This window comes from Cherax quadricarinatus, chromosome 20 (assembly GCF_038502225.1).
Source record: "Cherax quadricarinatus isolate ZL_2023a chromosome 20, ASM3850222v1, whole genome shotgun sequence".
Taxonomy (NCBI): domain Eukaryota; kingdom Metazoa; phylum Arthropoda; class Malacostraca; order Decapoda; family Parastacidae; genus Cherax; species Cherax quadricarinatus.
Window position 1 is genome coordinate 36,127,647 of NC_091311.1, and position 25,437 is coordinate 36,153,083.

Sequence of the window (25,437 nt, forward strand, 5' to 3'; positions counted from 1 at the left end):
AGCGCCATTAGGATTGCAAACAATTCAGTTTGCAGTGTAGACGCCCAGTTGTTAATTCTTATGCCTAACTCAACAAATTTATTATCGTTCTTAACTAGGGAGGTGGCAACAAGAGCAGATGCAGCCCTGCCAGAAGACTCCTGTTTAGATCCATCAGTGTATATAACTTGTGATAACTTATTACTACCAGCTAGGCGAAAAATTTCTTCTTGAGCAGTTGCTCTAACAAGAGATTTAAGGAAGGGATTACTAGCAATGAGCTTCTTGGGAGGGACTTGTAGGTATGTGATATTAAATGAACACATCTTCCATGGAGGGGTGAAATGCTCTTGTTGCCTACAGTGATACAGTTCATGCAGGTTATAAAACTTAATGCAATTGCACGTTTTCACAATCCATTTAGATCTGTGTGTATTTACCTCTAGACACTTGGTAAGATTCACTGTGACAGTGTCTGGTTCGTTTCTCAACATTCTAATACCGAGTACAGTGTTAATTTCAACAATCCTATCACTGATACTAGAAATACCAAGCTCCTTCCTCATGTTAAGAACTTTTGTAGATCTGGGACAGCCAAGAATAGTCCTGAGAGCTTCATTTTGCATTAACTCCAAGGGTCGGAGGGAACTTTCTCTAGCTAATATCAACATGGGAGCAGCATAATCAATTAAGGACCTAACATAGGCTATGTACATCATTCTCACGATTCTCACATTAGCACCATAGTTGGGATTGTAGCCAGCAACAGCTTTGAGAGCATTTAGCCTAGCTTTACATTTCTTATTTAGTTGTGGTATAGTGGATTTGTTAAAGGGTACATCTACACCAAGATATCTGTAAGTTTTAACGTAGCTAATGATTTCACCCTGCAAATAGATGGGTGGGGGATGTCGTTTGCTTGTTAATATCTTTGTTTTAGAGGAAGATATTATGAGGCCTAGTCGATTACAAATTGCTTGAACTTCATTAAGAATGGTATTCATCTTATGCCCTGTTGTATGGATCATGATATCATCAGCATAGCTTATAGCTATATGTTTAGGTGAGGCAGGTAGAGCATTTAGGAGAGCATTAATCAGAATATTAAATAGCATGGGACTAAGAACTCCTCCCTGCGGTGTACCTAAAGACATTTCTTTAGAATCACTTCTGAAGCCTTGGTAAAGGACAGAGGATACTCTATTTGACAGGTATCCTATTATCCAGCAGAGTAAGCTACCACCAATATTCATTTTGGCTAGTTCATGTAGTATAACGGTTCTGTTTGCAATATCAAATGCAGATTTTAGATCAAGAAAAGTGGTAAAACTAGTAGAGGTGTGTGCACTGAGAAAGGTGGAAATACAGTTCTGCACACTTTTACCTTTCATGAACCCATAGAGGTAGGGGGAAAGTTGATGTCTGATTCTGTAGTACAATCTGTTAAGCATCATTCTTTCAAAAGTTTTGCAAAGGGGACGGTGCAAAACCCGAAGCTAGTACCAAGCATCCCTCATTATGGAGACAGTGAGTCGGAGGGAGGTGGTGAAGGTACGTGAGTTGACTTTTATTTAAAGGTACTGAGGTAAATTGCTGTTGTTTTAATTATTATTATTATTATTATTATTATTATTATTATTATTATTATTATTATTATTATTATTATTGGCACAATAATCTGTGCCTCTCTTGGTATACAGACACTGGCTAAAAGTAGTAAAATGGGAAGAGGGGAAGAGAGAGAGAAATTAAGATAAGAACTAGGCCACCTACTCGTGGCTTGCTAGCTTTCTTACTGTCTTAGCCACAGTGAAATAGTGTCTTTGACAAGGAAGGTGGGCAGCTTGCCAGGAGGGTGTATGGATGCTTTATTACTGAGGTAGGTGGTGTGTTGAGCCAGGCCAGCGCTTCCCAGTGACGCCTAGCTGCTGAAAATATCCGTGACGTGTTATTGCTCCTATGATTCTCTTTCTTAAGTCTAGGAACTTGCTTGAATGTGTAGCTGCTAATTTCGATGTCTGGGGAATGCTAAATATTTCTCTGTGTGGCGAGTGAGCAAACACATATGTATGTGGAGTCTGCATGAACACTGTGTGGCGTCTAAATAAACACGTCTCTGTGATGTCTGAGGAAACCTGTCTCTTTGTAGCGTTGGACAAAAAATGGTATGTGGCATCTGAAGAAACATATGTGTCTGTGGCGTCTGAACCAACACGTGCTTCTGTGATGTCTAAACAAGCACGTCTCTTAGTGGCGTCTGAACATACACGTCTAATCTTAAAACCACTTATCGTCACTCTGATCTGACACGCTCACACATGTATGCTGGATGTTTCAACCTCTAACACTTAAAACCTTCTTCACATCCTCCCTCCAGTCCTTCCTGGGGACATCCTCTGCCCCACCTTCAATCCATCCCATGTGTGTACACCCCTCATTAATAACAGTCTTGTGCTTTCATTTTTCTTTTGTAAATAACCGAACCATCTCGAATACCTTCGATTTCCCCCACATTTATTCTCGTACCGCTACACCATCTAATTTCATTGTTCCTTATTTACGTCGTAATATTGATACCACATATTGCTCTAAAAAAAAAAAAAAGGAACTCTGCTGCCTCCAGCTTCCTGCCAGCTGCAGCAAAGATGTTTTGCTCATATACAAGTATTCCCACAAGCTCTACTCTAGTACACTCCTATCTATTAACAAACTTCTTCCGAAAGTTCCTAAACACTCCTACGTTTTACCTCTCATCTATTATAGGATTCTCTTCATCTTTCATAGACCTATCTACAGAGAAATCTACTCCCCTTTATCTTAATAAATTCACTTTCTCCACACTCGGTTCCCTCGATCTGAGCTTCAGGTGATCGTTGCTTATAGACATCTAGAAAGTTACTCTCATTGGTTTGTTCTGGTTTGTATTCACTTTCAATTGCTGTTATTTCTCACACTCTTCCACTTAAAAATAAAATTAGAAGCCTGAGTAGATCTATAAACTATTATGATAACATGAACGTAGATAAGGAGCAATTTGCAGTGAACAGACTGACTGATGTTGCAGTAGCCAGTCTACCTGGAGGGTATTCCGGGGATCAACACCCCCGCGGCTTGGTCCACGACCAGGCCTCCCGGTGGATCAGGACCTGATCAACCAGGCTGTTACTGCTGGCCGCACGTAGCCCAACATACGAACCACAGCCCGGCTGATCCGACGCCAACTTTAAGTAGTATCTGTCCAGCTCCCTCTTGCAGGCAGCCACGGGCCTGTTGGTAATTCTCCTTATGCCTGGTGGGAGACTGTTGAACAGTCTTGGGCCCCGGACGCTTATGGTGTTTTCTCTTAGTGTACCAATGGCACCCCTATTTTTCATTGGGGGTATTTTGCACTGCCTGCCCAGTCTTTTACTTTTGTAGGGAGTGATTTCTGTGTGCAGATTCGGGACCATTCCTTCTATGATTTTCCAAGTGTAGACTATGATCTCTCTCTCTCTCTCTTGCGTTCCAGCGAGTACAAGTCAAGTGCTTCCAAGCGTTCCCAGTAGTTAAGGTGCTTGATGGAACTTTTATGTGCAGTAAAGGTTCTCTGTACACTCTCTAGATATGCAATTTCACCTGCTTTGAATGGAGATGTTAATGTACAGCAGTATTCCAGCCTAGAGAGAACAAGTGATTTGATAAGGATCATCATTGGCTTAGCATCTCTCATTTTGAACGTTCTCATTATCCATCCTATCATATTCTTTGCAGTTATGATCGCAGCACTGTCGTGGTCCTTAAAAGTGAGATCCTCAGACATTACCACTCCCCGGTCCTTCACATTATTTTTTCGCTCTATTGTATGATCAGAGTTTGTAGTATACTCAGTTCTAATTATTATCTCCTCCAGTTTTCCATAACGGAGTAGTTGAAATATGACTTCACTGAACATCATATTGCTTTCCATTGCCCATTGAAAAACTTGGCTTATATCTTCTTGGAGGTTAATTGTGTCCTCAATAGATGACAGTCTCATGCTCAGGGTTAGGCTTGGTTGCAAGTACTTCTGGCAGTCTGGCAGACACACAGATGATGATCAAACCAAATGCAAAGTATGTTGTTCACTTATTGAGGAATCTACCTGGAGGGTATTCCGTGGATCAACGCCCCCGAGGCCCGGTCCATGACAGTATAATAACCTTTGGGACATGTCAGAATATCTTATTAATGAAAATTAGATACCACATATATTAAGTAAATTTCCTAAATTTGCTTTTAACAGATTAGTGAACTGTAGATATAAATCCAGATGCACTCCTGTAAACCCTTTTGGGGCCTAGCTCTTAGGTCTTTTGTGTATCCATATGCTCTTGCGCTTGTGTCCACAGGATGGATATAGGATGCACGATAAACTAGCCACTGTGGTGGCAAAATCTAATCTCTTCCACACCAAGGAGGAAGATTACAACCAGGAAAAATACAGGAATAGGCTCCAAAAGTTCCATCTTGATATGTGCAAAGTAATGAGAATAGGAGGAGTAGTGAGAAGACTTGGGTTTTGCAAGGCATTAGAGAACGAATGAGCCAAAAGATAAGAGAGTAAGCATCACATCAAGCATATCACTAGAAGCAGTGATCAACCATATAACTTCAGCGGAATATCCTTAACCAGCTTGCATACAAACTACTTTACAGAACACGAGCAAAGATTTATTACACATGTTATAAGCTACTTTAGCGCAAGCTTTGAGTATACAGCATCAGCACGTAGCACACGCCTGATCAAGCATATAGAGAGTAGAAACTCAATAGGATTTAAATGTTAACAACGAAATTGGTATCTAAACTGAGGGAAAATGGAATACGAAGACACTTGAGGAACTTAACCTCACAACAGTAGGCCCGGGGGAGGGGAGATAACATGGCATATAAAATACTCATGGGATTAGATAGGGTGGATAGAGACAGGATGTTTGAAATGCAAAGAGAGTGAATCCTGATCCGTAAATGGCAGCAAAAGAAGCAGCTGAACCAATCAGGATTTTCAGAAGAGGTTTTTTTCAGTGAGCAAGAATAACGCACCTGACATAGTAACAAACATTATGCACAATTTCAAAAGTAAATATTATCAACGTCATTGGGTCTAGAAATTGGTAAAGCCTGTCGATAAGAGTAGTTTAGCAGGACCAGGAGCTGTGACCTGACCCTTGCAGACAACTAGGTGAGTACATCTAGAAGCGTGAAAGTCACCTTCTCTTCTGAATCTTCCAACAGCACTGCGCCATCAGTAAAGAGCAACTGTGACAGATCCCACTTTACATCAGGTTTGTCATCTTTTAAGTCTATGTCTCTCTTTCTCTAACACTCTGATGGTCAATTTTACAACCCCACTTATAAAGATATTAAATAATCATGGTGCCATCACTCGCCCCACAGAAAAAAAAAAACTCTTACAGTGGAATGTATTCACCTCCTCTTCAACATGCACTAAGTTTTACTCACCTCATAACAAAACTTCAGTTTTCAGCAACTCGTCGCGCTGCTGCCATTTTTTCGTGTTTCTTCTCCAGAGTGTCACAAATTCAGATCCATTCAGAGATCCAAATATTGCTCCCTTACGAGCTTCTAGCAGGCACTTGATCCATCCATTCCCATCCCTTCATAAATCCTCCTTGTTCCACTACTATTTTTGTTCCCGTCATTATTTCGATCACAGGTGTGCCACGTGTACACATGTTCGGGTACGCTCAACAGGTGCTACAAAAAGACTTTTAGTAGAGAAAACTCTAAGGGCTATATAAGTGTCTTGATAAAGTACCTGTAAGAGCAAAGAGAGCTACTTCTAGGTTAATTCATATTCTAGCCCACTTTATCTGTCCGGAGTTCCTGGTCTGGTCGAGGAGCACTTGACGGCTGTCACTGGTGTATTTATAGTTTGTAAAGTCCTCGTGCAGTCTGTTGCAGACTACTAAGAATAGTCTTAGCCTTTGATTAAGTGTTGTATTATTACAAAGTGCATAAGAATGCAATATATATATATATATATATATATATATATATATATATATATATATATATATATATATATATATATATATATATATATGTTTAGCAGATTATTGGTCGTTTCTGCAGAGTGGGGTTCAGTGATAAGGCTTTAGAGGCTTCTTACTTTTGCAATGTTGTGGGGTACACAGGCAGTGTGTGTTAAGTGCCCATTGGCTGGGAGGCCCATGCCCAGCAAAGGAGAAAAGAGTAGGCCTTGTTGACTGAGTGAAGGCCACTGAGAGAGTGAGCCAGAGGCAGGTGTGGCCATACTGAAGTGGTAGGCCTATAGGTGGCAGCACCAGCATGGTGCAAAATATGAACTCAGCTGGAAGACAGCATAGGCTGCCTATGCAGACAGTACAGGCTGTCTACATTTGCTCGGCCACGCACCACCATGGTCGTCCTTGACCATGAGTGGCTGTAAAAAAAAAAAAACTCTGTCTCTCTCTCACCGGAACAGGGCACAGAACACAAAATAAAAACATATATATATATATATATATATATATATATATGGACATGGAAAAAAAACTTCCTATGGGGAGGGAAGAAAAAAACAGGTGGGGTGTGCTAAACATCGTGGTCATAGGCAGTGAGTGTCGATGGGCATCACTGCACGCCTTCCTACATCTGGACAGATACTGCAACACAGGAGACATTGCTGCGGCTGAGCTGTGACGTAACAGGGTACAGTCTCCTCCGGAACAGTGAAGCAGTCATCCTAGGAGTCGCTGCAGGGTTTCACTCAACCTGGGGCACAACCTGCTGGTGCCCTCAAGTGAGGTGCCGTCAGTATTCGGCAACTGGGCAGGACTTCTTCTGGCAAGCGACTCAGGACATTTCTCGACTGGTACTATCGCTGGAGCTGCCACTGCCAGCGAGCATGGAGTGAGTTGTGGCAGAGACGACTCGGCGAAACATCTGGGAGTTGTAACATCATACACTGTACTGCAGTGAGTGAGCTAGCAGTCAAAGTGGCATCATCTTTGTGCAGGAGCTCACTGAAGCTTGTGACATGAGGCTGACACAGCACCTGCCAATAGGGCTTAACTGCGGCTTGATGAGTGTCAATCTCTCGACAGTTGGAGTTACAGCAGAGGTTAGTCTAAGCATCCCCAGACTTGTTTCTCTACATATAACTGCACTCTGACGGTCTGGAGGTGAAGTGAAACAAATCTCAATGGGAATCGTAGCAGGTACGATTCTGCAGGGCATCACGAGTAGCGAACATAAAAAGCTTTCTGTACAAGAGGCTCGGATGCGCTGGGCTGACTAATATCAGCTGTCAAACGCACAGGTTACACTGGGTGACAAGTAACACGAGGTGCTACACAGTGGTCTAGGCTCAAGACCACACAGGACACAGAAAACTGGACACACCCGCACTGCACATGCAGTACAACATGGCTTACTAGCAAATGACACTTCTGTGCAAAAAATAAATCGACACTAAGCTATACAGGAACATGTGAGAACTGACTGAGAAGAATAAATTAACACATGACATATATTTTCTCTCAATCTTCTTGACAACACAACATATTGCTCACTGTGAAACTAACACTGTTGATCAGGCGTGATGTTGTGAGGTGATGTTATGGAGGTGACATTGCGAGGTGACGTCAGCATCATGGGTGACTGCGTGATGTGGCGTCAGTGTGATGCGGCAGCAGACCGCAGCATGTGGCCTAGGACGTCTGACTTGGTAACCCACGTGGCTTGTAACTCCACGAGGCATCATTGACACTCCACGTGGCTTGCTGATCTACGTGGGATGGTGATCCACATGGCTTCGAGTGGCCTTGGGCACTCGGATACACAGCTCTGGCAATGAATTCACACGGAAAACAGCAGAAAACACAACAGAGGGAGTGAGTACATAGTGGTGGAGTGTGGTGGTAGGCGGGTGAGGTGTGAGGCGAGGAACCCGGCTGCTTCCTCTAGCACATACCCACTTGGAGAAACACCCACACTGGATGCTGAAATCACCACAGACTCACCTCTGACTTGCTGAAATAGCCATGCTGAGCTGAACAACAACAGCAGAACCATACACTGAACACATGACTTGAACAGCGTGGGATGCTGTGGTGTCGAGTCACAGGGATGCCACTTACAATTCTCCAAGAAATTCGGTAAATTTCAGCCAAATCCTGCTTGTACCTATGTCTGGATGCTTAAATGTGCAGACACGACATCAGGATAACTCGTTGAGAGATGGATGCTTGTTGTGTGGGGTGATGAAGTGAAGACGACTTCATTCCTCTTCCTTCCCTCCTCGGGCAACACAGGCAACATAACAGCTTGCGATCACCGCTGTCACCAATGTTTACGAGTTTATTGGTCGTTCCTGCAGAGCGGGGTTCAATGATAAGGCTTCGGAGGCTTCTTACTTTATTTGCAATGTCGTGGGGTACACAGGCAGTGTGTTAAGTGCCCAAGGCCTGGGAGGGCCATGCTCAGCGAGGGAGAGAGGAGTAGGCCTTGTTGACTGAGTGAAGGCCACTGAGAGAGTGAGGCAGAGGCAGGTGTGGGCATACTGAAGTAGGCCTATAGGTGGCAGCACCAACATGGTGCGAAATATGAACTCAGCTGGCAGACAGCATAGGCTGTCTATACAGACAGTACAGGCTGCCTACACACACACACACACACACACACACACACACACACACTCTCTCCCCCTCCCTCTCTCTCTCCCTCCCTAACAAAAAAAAAAAAAAAAAAAAAAAAAAAAAAAAAAAAAAAAAAAAAAAAAATATGGGTGGCCTTAGAGGACGGAAAACCAGAGATCTGGTAGAAGAACCAGGGAGGAAAGACTGGGAGTTAGAGCTCCAAAAAAGGGAGGAAGAGTGGGGAAGGAAGATAGTAGAGCTTGGTAAGAAAATGGAGGAGCGGATAGCTGAAGAGTGCAGGAAGTGGGAAGTACAGGCCTTAGCAGCAGAAGCTAGGATACAGTGCTTAGAAGAGAAACTGCAAAGCCTGAAACAGATTAGAGAGACAAATGACAATTCAGACGTGACATCAGGAAATTCAAAGTCAGGCGCAGACAAGGGGATGGTAAGCAACAACGGAGACATGCCGTACAGGAAGGCCCTATCAGACCCACGTGGGGCCAGGGAAAAGACGACGAGCACACTGAGATCAAACGACAGGTCTGAAGACAATGATGGAAATTCAGAGTCAGGCGCAGACAAGGGGATGGTAAGCAACAACGGAGACATGCCGTACACGAAGGACCTATCAGACCCACGTGGGGCCAGGGAAAAGACGATGAGCACACTAAGATCAAGCGACAGGTCCGAAGAAAATGAAGGTTTGTTATATGCAGAGGTTCTAACAGCCAACTGCAGTAGCACGGGACAGCTGGCCAGGAAAGACAGTCCACTAAGAATAGATGTTTCAGATATGACAGGGACTGAAGGCAAGAACATGTCAATGGAAGGAAACAAAATGCCTCAGAGGAAGCAGATGGAGACTCAGTGGGAGGAGGAAAGGGCGAGGTCAGTTTTTGTGTACGGGCTCCAAGAAGCCAAGGGGGCCAACTTTGAAGAAATAAAACAGGAGGAGAAAAAAATGATTGAAGGCATCATGAAAACAATAGGGGAGGGCAATATGACCCAGGTGACAAATTTTCAGAGAATTGGGTGGTTTGCGAGTGGAAGGATACGGCCTGTCAGAGTAACTTTCAAGGAAGAATCAGTTCGAATCAGGATTCTGCAAGAGAAAGCAAGACTGAGAGACAAAGAGGGGTACCAGAGAGTATACCTCGACCGCGACAGAACACAAGAAGAAAGGACTACACTGAAAGAGAGGGTACAGAGACGCAAGGAGGAACGAGAAGCAATGAAAATGAGCAGGACCCAGACACAGGAGGAAGGGCAAACACACCCCACAGAATCTCCCACCAAAAGACCCCACCCGCGACATTCCCAACGCAACTGAGCAACCTATACTCCAACCCACTCACTGTTCCCTCTGCCACCAACCCCCATATCACAAACCTCACCCCAACAGCTGTCCCTTATGGGCATTCTGACCCCACCCCCATCAACACATACCCCACCTACACCACAGCCCCATATAGGCCCCCACCAAGGCTCTCCCTCCCCCAACCCCAATATACTTGCATGACCACAATGATAGAAAAGAAACTAAAGGTTTGGTACACAAATGCGGATGGAATAATGAATAAACATGAGGAGTGGAATGAAAGAATCAGTGAAAAATCCCCAGACATCATAGCAGTCACAGAAACAAAACTCGCTGAGATAATAACAGACACAATCTTCCCAACAGGATATCAGATCCTGAGGAAAGATAGAAGGAGTAGAGGGGGAGGAGGGGTTGCACTGCTCATAAAACACCAATGGGGATTTGAGGAAATGGAAGGCATGGACATGATTGGAGAAAGAGACTACATTGTAGGTACAATTCAGTCCGGAGAACATAAAGTAGTCATTGGAGTGATGTATAACCCACCACAGAACTGCAGGAGGCCAAGAGAGGAGTACGAAGAAAACAACAGGGTGATGGTGGACACACTGGCTGAGGTGGCAAGAAGAGCTCACTCGAGCAGAGCAAAGTTACTGGTAATGGGCGATTTCAACCACAGGGAGATCGACTGGGAAAACCTGGAGCCACATGGGGGTCCCGAAACATGGAGAGCAAAGATGATGGATGTGGTACTTGAAAACCTCATGCATCAACATGTCAGGGACACAACCAGAGAGAGAGGGGAGGATGAGCCAGCAAGACTGGATCTTGTGTTCACCCTGAGCAGTTCAGACATCGAGGACATCACTTACGAGAGGCCCCTTGGAGCTAGCGATCATGTGGTTCTGAGTTTTGACTATATAGTAGAGTTACAAGTGGAGAAGGTAACAGGAACTGAAGGGGACAGGCCAAACTATAAAAGGGGGGACTACACAGGTATGAGAAACTTCCTGCAGGAGGTTCAGTGGGACAGAGAAATGGTAGGAAAATCAGTAAACGAGATGATGGAATATGTGGCAACAAAGTGCAAGGAGGCAGAGGAAAGTTTTGTTCCCAAGGGAAACAGAAATAATAGGAAGACCAAGACGAGTCCTTGGTTTACCCGAAGGTGTAGGGAGGCAAAAGCTAAGTGCAACAGAGAATGGAAAAGGTACAGGAGGCATAGGACCCAGGAAAACAAGGAGATTAGTAGAAGAGCCAGAAACGAGTATGCGCAGATAAGGAGGGAGGCCCAGAGACAGTATGAAAACGACATAGCATCGAAAGTCAAATCTGACCCGAAACTGCTGTATAGCCACATTAGGAAGAAGACAACAGTCAAGGACCAGGTGATAAGGCTGAGGAAAGAAGGTGGGGAACTCACAAGAAACGATCAAGAGGTATGTGAGGAGCTCAACACGAGATTTAAGGAAGTATTTACAGTAGAGACAGGAAGGACTCTGGGGGGACAGACCAGATGGGGACACCAACAAGGAATACACCAACAAGTGTTGGACGACATACATACAGATGAGGAGGAGGTGAAGAAACTGCTAAGGGACATCGATACCTCAAAGGCAATGGGACCGGACAACATCTCTCCATGGGTCCTTAGAGAGGGAGCAGATATGTTGTGCGTACCACTTACCACAATCTTCAACACATCCCTGGAAACTGGGCAACTACCTGAGGTATGGAAGACAGCAAATGTAGTTCCCATTTTCAAAAAAGGAGACAGAAAAGAGGCACTAAACTATAGACCTGTGTCATTGACGTGTATAGTATGCAAAATTATGGAGAAGATTATCAGGAGGAGAGTGGTGGAGCACCTGGAACGGAACAGGAGTATAAATGCCAACCAGCACGGATTCACGGAAGGCAAATCCTGTGTCACAAACCTTCTGGAGTTTTATGATAAAATAACAGAAGTAAGACAAGAGAGAGAGGGGTGGGTTGATTGCATCTTCTTGGACTGCAAGAAGGCCTTTGACACAGTTCCTCACAAGAGATTAGTGCAGAAGCTAGAGCATCAGGCGCATATAACAGGAAGGGCACTGCAATGGATCAGAGAATACCTGACAGGGAGGCAACAACGAGTCATGGTACGTAATGATGTATCACAGTGGGCACCTGTGACGAGCGGGGTCCCACAGGGGTCGGTCCTAGGACCAGTGCTATTTTTGGTATATGTGAACGACATGACGGAAGGGTTAGACTCAGAAGTGTCCCTGTTTGCAGATGATGTGAAGTTAATGAGGAGAATTAAATCTGATGAGGACCAGGCAGGACTTCAAAGAGACCTGGACAGACTGGACACCTGGTCCAGCAAATGGCTTCTCGAATTTAATCCTGCCAAATGCAAAGTCATGAAGATAGGGGAAGGGCACAGAAGACCACAGACAGAGTATAGGCTAGGTGGCCAAAGACTGCAAACCTCACTCAAGGAGAAAGATCTTGGGGTGAGTATAACACCGAGCATGTCTCCGGAAGCACACATCAATCAGATAACTGCTGCAGCATATGGGCGCCTGGCAAACCTGAGAACAGCATTCCGACACCTTAGTAAGGAATCATTCAAGACACTGTACACCGTGTATGTCAGGCCCATACTGGAGTATGCAGCACCTGTTTGGAACCCGCACTTGATAAAGCACGTCAAGAAACTAGAGAAAGTACAAAGGTTTGCAACAAGGTTAGTTCCAGAGCTAAGGGGAATGTCCTATGAAGAAAGATTAAGGGAAATCGGCCTGACGACACTGGAGGACAGGAGGGTCAGGGGAGACATGATAACGACATATAAAATACTGCGTGGAATAGACAAGGTGGACAAGGACAGGATGTTCCAGGGAGGGGACACAGAAACAAGAGGCCACAATTGGAAGTTGAAGACACAAATGAGTCAGAGAGATAGTAGGAAGTATTTCTTCAGTCATAGAGTTGTAAGGCAGTGGAATAGCCTAGAAAATGACGTAGTGGAGGCAGGAACCATACACAGTTTTAAGACGAGGTTTGATAAAGCTCATGGAGCGGGGAGAGAGAGGGTCTAGTAGCAACCGGTGAAGAGGCGGGGCCAGGAGCTAGGACTCGACCCCTGCAACCACAAATAGGTGAGTACAAATAGGTGAGTACACACACACACACACACATATATATATATATATATATATATATATATATATATATATATATATATATATATATATATATATATGCGTGTGTGGTGCCGAATAGGTAAATCTGGTCAATTAGCAAGAACTCATTTAAAATTAAGTCCTTTCTAAAATTTTCCCTTATACATTTAAAGATATATTTTTTCATTTATGTTAATATAAAAATTGATTTTGTACCAAAAGACCTGACCTTATTATAACAAGTGCGATTTAATTTATCCTAATCCAGCTAAATATATTTCATATAAGATTACAGTAATTTAATAATAAACAAACACTTTGAAATACATTTTTTCCGTTAGGATCAGAATGATTTTTGCGAAATTATTGCATACACAAATTATCGCTTGCCCTATTTGGCAAGAAGTGCTTTGCTATTTAAGCCAAAATTGCAAGCTTTACTTATTCGGCAAGACATATATATATATATATATATATATATATATATATATATATATATATATATATATATATGTATATATATGTATATATATATATATATATATATATATATACACTGCTTGTCACGGCATTGTGCTACCCCTCCCCCACACGTACCAAAACACAAACGCATACCATGAAATATTATAATATATATATTTGCACACTTTCATTTATGCTTAATCACATCCCTCAGCCGTGTAAGAAGACTCACACAAATTCTTGATGGTTTGGGGAGGTATGTTGTTTGAGGCCTCATGCACAGCAGCCTCCAGCAGCAGGATGGAACTGATATCCTTGCCCAGTAAACTTCGTTTCACTATTGACCAGAGGTTCTCAATAGAGTTTAGGTCTGGGGAATTGCCTGGCCAGTCATTAAAGAACCTCACTTCACAGTCCTTAATTAAGCCTCTGAACTACAGATTTGGAGGTATGACAAGGTGCACCGTCTTGCATAAAAACCGTAGCCTCACATGTGTCAAACGCTGCCTTGAAACGCTGCACCCAGTTCCTCACTGAGCGCTCACACACACCAACATTCTTCACTGTTTCTTTCGTCTGGTGCCCAGCTTTGTGAAGCCCTATGATTTGAGCTATAGTTTCAGGTGTTAAAGACTTTCTTTTACCCATAATCAAACATGTATAGCATCAAAACCAAAAGAAACAAGCGACAGAAGATGGGGTGGATGAAATACAAAAGTGCAACACTTCCTCTCACCATGGCAGCCATGTGAGCACTGAGGAGTGACTGTGGAATGTGGTGGAAGGCCATGACATCATTCTAACAGCTGCTACACGGCGTAATGCACTGACGAGAAAAGACCTCCCTGTATGGTAGGCCTTTGATTTTCGTCACGGCATTATGCAGGGGCGTCACCCGGCATAATGCCGTGACGAGCACTGTACACACGCATGCGCGCGCACACACACACACACACACACACACACACACACACACACACACACACACACACACACACACACACACACACACACAATGTGTTTGATCACAATCAACCCAGTAACCAATTCGAATATACCGCCACTCTGTATATAAGTATATATGCAAAACAACCACTCTGAAAGAATAGAGAAATTCCAAGCGCTTTCGTGACTACTCACATTATCAAGGAACTATGAAAGTAAAGCATCCAAGGAAGCTATATAAGGGGTCTGGCCAGCACCTCACTATCAGATCCCACAACGGTTAAACACCTGACGCGCGCCGACCCAACTTGGATAGGTCCTTTGCACAACTCACCCACAAACTATTCTACCCAGGAAAATTTAAACATTATTATTTGTCCAGTGTATTATTAAATTCTTCCCAAATTCTATTAATTATAAATGGATCTAATTTATATAAACCAAAGGAAATATTCATATTATTGTCAAAACTGCTTTTTATGAAACAAGATTCAATTATATTCCTGTCGACCATGGACTTGCTTGATACTACTTTCTCAACTTTTTGAAAATCAATTGGATGGTTAAAATCTCTTACATGAATAAATAGAGCATTGGAATCTTGTCCAGTTCTAATGCTATATTTATGTTGTTTTAATCTTAGCTCGAGATTTTTACCAGTTTGACCGTAATAAAGTTTATCGCAAATTTTACAAGGAATCTTATAGACACATCCATCAGCATTTTGGGGGGAATTCTTTATCAAAAGTTTTTTTTTACTGTATCAAGATTTTTGAATACAACTTTAATATTTAAAGTCTTAAGAAGAGAAGGCATATCAACCAAGTTTTCATGGTAAGGGAGAACCAACATATTTTTAGTTGAATAAGGCTGGTTGTCCCTTTTTGGATTGTAAAAAGTATTTCTAGCAACTTTAAAAGATTTATCAATTACATTTCTTGGGTATTTTAAATCATTACCTATTTCATAAATTTTGGATATTTCCTCATCTATGAACTCAGGACTACAAATTCGTAAAGCTCTCAAAAACATTGATGAGAAAACAGACATTTTGACTCTATCTTGATGCGAGGAATAATAGTGGACATAGGAACAGTTATTTGTAGGTTTTCTGTAAATTTTAAATTTGAATTCATTATTACCCTTAATAATTAAAACATCTAGAAAAGGCAATGAGTTATTTTCTTCAAACTCAACAGTAAAGTTTATAGAATGGGCTAAGCTATTTAATTTTCCAAGGAAATGGTGTATATCTACATTTTTGGACATAAGACACAAAATATCATCAACATATCTCAACCATTTAGCTCTATTAGGGAGGATTGTGTTAAGCAACCTTGTTGCTTAACAACCCAACCAAGTTGGGTCGGCGCGCGTCAGGTGTTTAACCGTTGTGGGATCTGATAGTGAGGTGCTGGCCAGACCCCTTATATAGCTTCCTTGGATGCTTTACTTTCATAGTTCCTTGATAATGTGAGTAGTCACGAAAGCGCTTGGAATTTCTCTATTCTTTCAGAGTGGTTGTTTTGCATATTCTGAAATCACCTGTTTACTGTGATCTTATTGCATAAGTATATATATACGTGTATACCCAGCTACCCAAGGGGACCAGGACATCCAGCATCACTCACGGTGGCACTCTCTCTCTCTCACCTTCAGGTGTCAAGATGTCACCAGTGCGAGTTACAGACATGCGCTGGAGCTGGGTGCGTAAGAACCTTCTTCTCATCATCACCTTCTCCGGCGTCCTCTTCGGCGTCGCCCTCGGTAAGTGTCTCCACCACTTTCATAGCAGAACATAAATATGGCCTGTGAGCTGGAGAGTAGGGCTGAGTAGGTGTTTGTGGGATGGTGGGGTTGACATTAGAACTGGAGGTGGATGGTGGTAGGTAACGGGGAATAATTGGCCTTTCCTGAGACAGGAAAATTTGGTCTACAACTTAGATAAGGAGGGGTATGCAAATGAAAAGGGTGGTCGGATTGGTTTGATAGCCTAGATAAGGTGGGTGGCTAGTGGTCTGGAACCTGAAAAATAACCTAGTGGGTATTTTGGAAGCTGACATTCGAAGGATAACTTAAAGGATGACCATCCGGGAGAATAAAGATAGCATCTGAAAGATAACTCGAGACTTACAAAACCATTATTTCCCAAATGCCTTTCCTTAAGGCAAGCTTCCAGGTTAGACTGACAGGACTTCTGACCTCGTTGTAAACCCATCATTAGTGATGGAGGTATGACAGGATAGCCATCCTGTGTGATGGAGTACGACAGGATAACCATCCTGTGTGATGGAGTACGACAGGATAACCATCCTGTGTGATGGAGTACGACAGGATAACCATCCTGTGTGATGGAGTACGACAGGATAACCATTTTGTGAGATGGAGTACGACAAGATAACCATCCTGTGTGATGGCGTACGACAGGATAAGCATCCACTGTGATGGAGTATGATAGGATAACCATCCAGTATGATGGAGTATGACAGCATAACCATCCTGTGTGATCGTCATACAGATTAGTGTAGCTACACAATGTGGCATGTCTAATTTGATAAATAACACAAATGAAAGATGCTGCCGGGTGCTCATGCCCGCGGTGCGACCCCCTGACACAAAGTCTGAACCCACAAATGAGCCATTAAATAATGAATTGGCTTGGATACCATTGAGTCCTTGATTAAAATAAACTTTTTTTTTAATTAAGCTACACAGGCATTGCACGGCTAGCTCCTTCTGTATACAAGTTTGAAAGGGTAATTTTCTTGTGTTCTGTCACTCAGCCTTGATAGGAATGACCATCTCAAAACTACCTTCCCATTTTTTCCACTATTTCCAGCAGTCCCGTCTCATAGGATGATTTGCCTTACGTCGGAAAGTCTTCTCCGCTAATCTGTAGTTTCTTGACAGTAAAGGCAAGTCCAACCATCTAAAGCTTTCCCTTCAAAGAGAAATATGTTTTTTTTTACCAGTTGATGACCTTAGCTGCTGTAGTAGTTAAGTCTGTGTAAGACAACGGTATTCTTTCCTTAACAAGGTGAATTAATATTACCGATATGCCAGCGACTGATTAGCCATCTCGCGGTAAGACATCTTCCCTGGCGAAGAAAGTTCTTCTAACTCCAGCAGGGGCGACAAGAAGCTGCTCTTCAACTGTATGTGTCTCTCCCACTCTAGGTCTGTCACTGCGTGCGGCGGGACCTGACTCTACCACCATCCTGCTCATCTCATACCCTGGTGAACTGTTCATCAGGATGCTCAAACTCATGATCCTGCCCCTCATCATAGCTTCTCTCATAGCAGGTGAGACTACACGATCATTACCTTCTCTCTTATACCAGGTGAGACCGGTCTTGACGTGACCACATCACAGCATATTTACCTCTGTCTCTACCAGCTGTTTCTCAGTTTGAGGCGTCACGAGTTGGTTAATAGAGCTTAGAGTTTTTAAGGCTGCATGTCACCTCCCACCAATCAAGAATACACTAGTCCTTAAAAGAAAGATTGAAAGTAAACTCTATGTATATACACTAGACATACAACTCTCAGTGTTTGCATATCCTACACAGCAGGTAGCAGCGGCTCTCAACATCTTAATCACGTGGGAACACTAAAACACTGCTTATGTAAAAAAAGTCTAAGAATGAAATAAGTTTTTCTCAATTTCTTTTTAAAACTGAAAATCATTAATACTATTTAAAAACGTTTCTCGGAAAAGTTCAGACGTTGACGTCACCATACATCCTGATAACGCCTCACTAATTCTACTTCCGTCTTGTTACCAACGTTCTGACGCAAACACTACTCTTCTAGCCTCTCTTAGGACAGATTTCTTATTACTGTTGTCACTATTCTCTTTATTACCTTCACTTTATTGATCTTTTCTTGTGGCAACTCAGCGACCAGGTCTCATGTTCTCACCTGACTCGCAACCTCGTACTACAGTAGTGTATTTTATTACTACAGTAGTGTATTATATTACTAAAGTAGTGTATTATATTACTACAGCAGTGTATTACTACAATAGTGTATTATATTACTACAGTAGTGTATTGCATTACTACATTGGTGTATTATATTACTACAGTAGTGTATTATATTACTACAGTAGTGTATTATATTACTAAAGTAGGTTATTATATTACTACAGTAGTGTACTATTAACTACTACAGTAGTGTACTATTAACTACTACAGTAGTGTACTATTAACTACTACAGTAGTGTACTATTAACTACTACAGTAGTGTACTATTAACTACTACAGTAGTGTACTATTAACTACTACAGTAGTGTATTATATTACTAAAATAGGTTATTATATTACTACAGTAGTTATTATATTACTACAGTAGTGTATTATATTACTACAGTTGTGTATTATATTACTACAGTAATGTATTATATTACTACAGTAGTGTATTATATTACTACATTAGTGTATTATATTACTAAAGTAGGTTATTATATTACTACAGTAGTGTATTATATTACTACAGTAGTGTATTATATTACTACAGTAGTGTATTATATTACTACAGTAGTGTATTATATTACTAAAGTAGGTTATTATATTACTACAGTAGTTATTATATTACTACAGTAGTGTATTATATTACTACAGTAGTGTATTATATTACTACAGTAGTGTATTATATTACTACAGTAGTTATTATATTACTACAGTAGTTATTACATTACTACAGTAGTTATTATATTACTACAGTAGTGTATTATATTACTACAGTAGTTATTATATTACTACAGTAGTTATTATATTACTACAGTAGTTATTATATTACTACAGTAGTGTATTATATTACTACAGTAGTTATTATAATACTACAGTAGTTATTATATTACTACAGTAGTTATTATATTACCACAGTAGTGTATTATATTACTACAATAGTGTATTATATTACTACAGTAGTGTATTATAATACTACAATAGTGTATTATATTACTACAGTAGTGTATTATATTACCACAGTAGTGTATTGTATTACTACAGTAGAGTATTATATTACTACAGTAGTGTATTATATTACTACAGTAGTTATTATATTACCACAGTAGTGTATTGTATTACCACAGTAGTGTATTATATTACTACAGTAGTTATATTTCCACAGTAGTGTATTATATTACCACAGTAGTGTATTATATTACTACAGTAGTGTATTATAATACTACAATAGTGTATTATATTACTACAGTAGTGTATTATATTACCACAGTAGTGTATTGTATTACTACAGTAGTTATTATATTACTACAGTAGTGTATTGTATTACCACAGTAGTGTATTATATTACTACAATAGTTATATTACCACAGTAGTGTATTATATTACCACAGTAGTGTATTATATTACTACTGTAGTTATATTACCACAGTAGTGTATTATATTACTACAGTAGTTATATTACCACAGTAGTGTATTATATTACCACAGTAGTGTATTATATTACTACAGTAGTTATATTACCACAGTAGTGTATTATATTACTACAGTAGTTATATTACCACAGTAGTGTATTATATTACTACAGTAGTTATATTACCACAGTAGTGTATTATATTACTACAGTAGTTATATTACCACAGTAGTGTATTATATTACCACAGTAGTGTATTATATTACTACAGTAGTTATATTACCACAGTAGTGTATTATATTACTACAGTAGTTATATTACCACAGTAGTGTATTATATTACCACAGTAGTGTATTATATTACTACAGTAGTTATATTACCACAGTAGTGTATTATATTACTACAGTAGTTATATTACCACAGTAGTGTATTATATTACTACAGTAGTTATATTACCACAGTAGTGTATTATATTACTACACTACTGCATTATATTACAGTATTGTATTATATATTTTACTACAGTGCTGTATAACTAAATATTGTATTTTATTACAGTACTGTATTGTATTACGCTTCTTATTAATATTGTCTTAAGTTGTATTATAAAATTATTTTACTATAGATTTATTAAACAGAAATGTATTAAAAAAATTTATCTTTTCTTTGATCTTCCTCAAAAATTTCTTTTCCACACTGGCGAAGGGCTCTTGATCCAGGGAATTCGAGCTACCCATCACCTTCCCTGGATCAAACCTGGTTATCTACTGTGAATGTATTACGAGTAATGTGAGAACAAGCCGAAAACACGTGAGAACACGTTTCGCCCTGTGTGGAGCTTTATAATGTTATGGCTTGGTAAAGCTCTACATAGAGTGAAACATGACATGATAAAGCTCTACACAGAGTGAAACATGACATGATAAAGCTCTACATAGAGTGAAACATGACATGATAAAGCTCTACACAGAGTGAAACATGACATGATAAAGCTCTACACAGAGTAAAACATGACATGATAAAGCTCTACACAGAGTGAAACATGACATGATAAAGCTCTACACAGAGTAAAACATGACACGATAAAGCTCTACACAGAGTGAAGCATGACATGATAAAGCTCTACACAGAGTGAAGCATGACATGATAAAGCTCTACACAGAGTAAAACATGACATGATAAAGCTCTACACAGAGTGAAACATGACATGATAAAGCTCTACACAGAGTGAAACTTGACATGATAAAGCTCTACAACGACTGAAACATATCATGATAAAGCTCTACACAGAGTGAAACATGACATGATAAATCTCTACACAGAGTAAAACATGACATGATAAAGCTCTACACAGAGTGAAGCATGACATGATAAAGCTCTACACAGAGTAAAACATGACATGATAAAGCTCTACACAGAGTGAAACATGACATGATAAAGCTCTACACAGAGTAAAACATGACATGATAAAGCTCTACACAGAGTGAAACATGACATGATAAAGCTCTACACAGAGTGAAACATGACATGATAAAGCTCTACACAGAGTGAAACTTGACATGATAAAGCTCTACACAGTAAAACATGACATGATAAAGCTCTACACAGTAAAACATGACATGATAAAGCTCTACACAGAGTGAAACATGACATGATAAAGCTCTACACAGAGTGAAACATGACATGATAAAGCTCTACACAGAGTAAAACATGACCTGATAAAGCTCTACACAGAGTGAAACTTGACATGATAAAGCTCTACACAGTAAAACATGACATGATAAAGCTCTACACAGTAAAACATGACATGATAAAGCTCTACACAGAGTGAAACTTGACATGATAAAGCTCTACACAGTGAAACGACATGATAAAGCTCTACACAGAGTAAAACATGACATGATAAAGCTCTACACAGAGTGAAACATGACATGATAAAGCTCTACACAGAGTAAAACATGACATGATAAAGCTCTACACAGTGAAACATGACATGATAAAGCTCTACACAGAGTGAAACCTGACATGATAAAGCTCTACACAGTGAAACCTGACATGATAAAGCTCTACACAGTGAAACCTGACATGATAAAGCTCTACACAGAGTGAAACATGACATGATAAATCTCTACATAGAGTGAAACATGACATGATAAAGCTCTACACAGAGTGAAACATGACATGATAAATCTCTACACAGTGAAACATGACGTGATAAAGCTCTACACAGAGTGAAACATGACATGATAAATCTCTACACAGAGTGAAACATAACGTGATAAAGCTCTACACAGAGTGAAACATGACATGATAAATCTCTACACAGAGTGAAACATGACATGATAAATCTCTACACAGAGTGAAACATGACATGATAAAGCTCTACACAGAGTGAAACATGACGTGATAAATCTCTACACAGAGTGAAACATGACATGATAAATCTCTACACAGAGTGAAACATGACATGATAAAGCTCTACACAGAGTGAAACATGACATGATAAAGCTCTACACAGAGTGAAACATGACATGATAAAGCTCTACACAGAGTGAAACATGACATGATAAAGCTCTACACAGAGTGAAACATGACATGATAAAGCTCTACACAGAGTGAAACATGACATGATAAATCTCTACACAGAGTGAAACATGACTTGATAAAGCTCTACACAGAGTGAAACATGACATGATAAAGCTCTACACAGTGAAACATGACATGATAAAGCTCTACACAGAGTGAAACATGACATGATAAATCTCTACACAGAGTGAAACATGACATGATAAAGCTCTACACAGAGTGAAACATGACATGATGAAGCTCTACACAGAGTGAAACATGACATGATAAAGCTCTACACAGAGTGAAACATTGTCCCAGACGAAAGCATGTTCAGCAGATCGAATGTTTTCTTCAACTTCACCTTCACCTTGACGTACATACTCACTCTCACTTTCACCCTTCACTCTCACCATCACCACTTTCAAATTTACACTCTCACCTTTATCTAATTCACACTCTCACGTTCACCAACACCTTCAGGTTCAGCGAGTTTGAACGCACGCATGAACGGACGCATCGTGGTACGCACCATCCTGTACTTTCTTGCCACATCACTTCTGAACGCACTGCTGGGCGTTCTCCTGGTCATCGCTATCCACCCAGGATCACCCCTAGCCAAGCAGGTGAGTGCTTGAGTGCTAGGTCAGGTCACTGAGAGGGAGGGCAGGTCACTGAGGGCTAGGCCAGGTCACTGAGGGTCAGGTCAGGTTACTGAGAGGGAGGGTTGGTTACTGAGAACATTGTCAGGTCATTGAGGGAAAGGTCAGTTCACTGTGGGCAAGGTCAGGGAAGAGTTAGGTAAATCATGGATGAGTAAGGTAAGTCAGGGTAGTGTTAAGTAGGTCAAGATTGAGTTAGGTAGGTCAGGGAACATAATATAAGAAAGAAAGCGCTGCAGCAGGCCTACTGGCCCATGATAGGTAGGTCCACCTTACACTCACCCACACTCACGTAGTGAAGAAGTAGGTAGGTCAGGGAACATAAGTGAGTTATGTCCCTTCAACTTTAAGTTGGAGGTCGAATAAATCAAGTTCATTTATATTCAAGTGAAAGCACTTCAGCATTATTGTAGTGTGAATTGTATAATACTGTATATTGTACCGAGCATTATTTTTTATATTGTAGTGGATTTTATCTTCTATAGTGTAGTGGGTATTGTATGTTGCATTGTAGTCGTCCTCAATTTCCTCTGTTTGGTTGTAGTTTTCTGAGAAGTATTTTCAGAGTTATCCGCCAGTCATTAAAAATCGTGGGTGTAGCCCAACAACAAGTCATTAAAAACCGTGGGTGTAGCCCAACAACAAGTCATTAAAAACCGTGGGTGTAGCCCAACAACAAGTCATTAAAAATCGTGGGTGTAGCCCAACAACAAGTCATTAAAAACCGTGGGTGTAGCCCAACAACAAGTCATTAAAAATCGTGGGTGTAGCCCAACAACAAGTCATTAAAAACCGTGGGTGTAGCCCAACAACAAGTCATTAAAGACCACGGATGTAGCCCCTAACAGTCATTATAAACCACGGGTTAATCCCCACTCCACAAAGCTAGAAGAAAGCATCGCAACTTACTATAGACCGCTAACACTGACTTCGCTGAGGATCGAATTCTTTGAAAGGTTATTAAGTAGCAGGATTACTAATGACATGGCTTCACCACTGCACAACCCCTGGCAGCATGAGTTTAAAGCAGGTTGATCCTGCCTCTCGCATTTGCTTTACCATTACTACATGGTTTATCATGCACCGGAAGACAAAAAAAATGTAAATGTATTATATACAGACTTTGCATGAGCCTACAGCATGTGCTCGTGGTGTAACAGCGCTCAAAGTGCTAACAAAAGGAATACCTGGAAAAATGCCTGGATGGATTTATATATATCTAACATACAGAACACGAAGACTAATAGGGAACAAAGTTAAATCATAAGCTGCCAAGGCACAGTACTCACCACAATTCTCTTTCCCATGTAAATATAGACTTAAATCATTGCTTGTATCATCCTTTGCAGATGACACTAAAATTTGTATAAAAGTGGCATCCATTGAGGACACTTCAGATCTCCATGCTGATAAACTAAGTCTTACAGTGGGCCACAGGAGACAATGAGGACCTGGAGTGGCCAAGCTCTCGCTTCACACACAGAGGGCCCGGGTTCGATTCCCGGCAGAGTAAGAAATATTTCGACGCGTTTTCTTGCACTTGTTGTTCTGTTCACCTAGCAGTAAGTGGGTATCTGGGTGTTAGTCTACTGGTGTGGGTCTCATCCTGGGGGACAAGATTGAGAACCCCAGTGGAAATAAGACAGTCCTCGATGACGCACTGCCTTTCTTGGGTTATCCTGGGTGGCTAACCCTGCGGGTTAAAAATCTGAACGAAATCTTATATTATCACTACGTAAAATCGAGGAAATGTAAACTGGAACGAATTATAAAACCAACTTAAATCTCTCAACAGATCGGACGACTAAGGTGAATATCTAAGGAATGATAACGTCAGATCTCACATTCAAGGATCCCAAGAGTGTTATTATCACAGCCTCGAGGGAAAATGATAGGTACGATAAGTAGAACCTTCAGAACAACGATACTCTGAGTTACTTTGCATAAACCTTGGTAATAAATACCGACAAGTTAGTTTAGAAAGACACGTAAACAAACACTAGCACATATTTATTAGAAAACGTTTCGGTTCTGAGACTTTGATCACTTCTAAGAAGATTGTCCCCGAACGCTTGAGAGACGTGGTAGGAGCTCAAGACCCCAGGTTTACTGAAGCAAGCAGCAATGCGGTGGGACACCCTTACAGACTCCTGCAGTAGACCAGCTCCTCCCAAAGAGCACAAACAGTCCCACTGGGACAAACCGATCATGGAAAAAATCGCCAACACAATGCTCACCAGTGCTTCAGGAAAGGACAAAGCTCGTCTCCTAGTGGTGAAGGCACCACACTCCGGAGATTTGCTTCTAGCTAT

At 41.0% G+C, this 25,437-nt stretch overlaps 1 protein-coding gene across 3 annotated transcripts in view; it reads left to right on the forward strand.

Moving 5' to 3' along the window:
* LOC128700519 (excitatory amino acid transporter-like) overlaps positions 1 to 25,437 on the forward strand; it is a 287,211-nt gene that overhangs the window by 163,888 nt on the left and 97,886 nt on the right. For all 3 annotated transcript variants that reach the window (XM_070086958.1, XM_070086956.1, XM_070086957.1), the window contains 3 exons: positions 16,179 to 16,286; positions 17,697 to 17,822; positions 22,947 to 23,089. In XM_070086958.1, the coding sequence (XP_069943059.1) occupies positions 16,179 to 16,286; positions 17,697 to 17,822; positions 22,947 to 23,089 (377 nt within the window). The remainder of the gene's footprint in view (positions 1 to 16,178; positions 16,287 to 17,696; positions 17,823 to 22,946; positions 23,090 to 25,437) is intronic.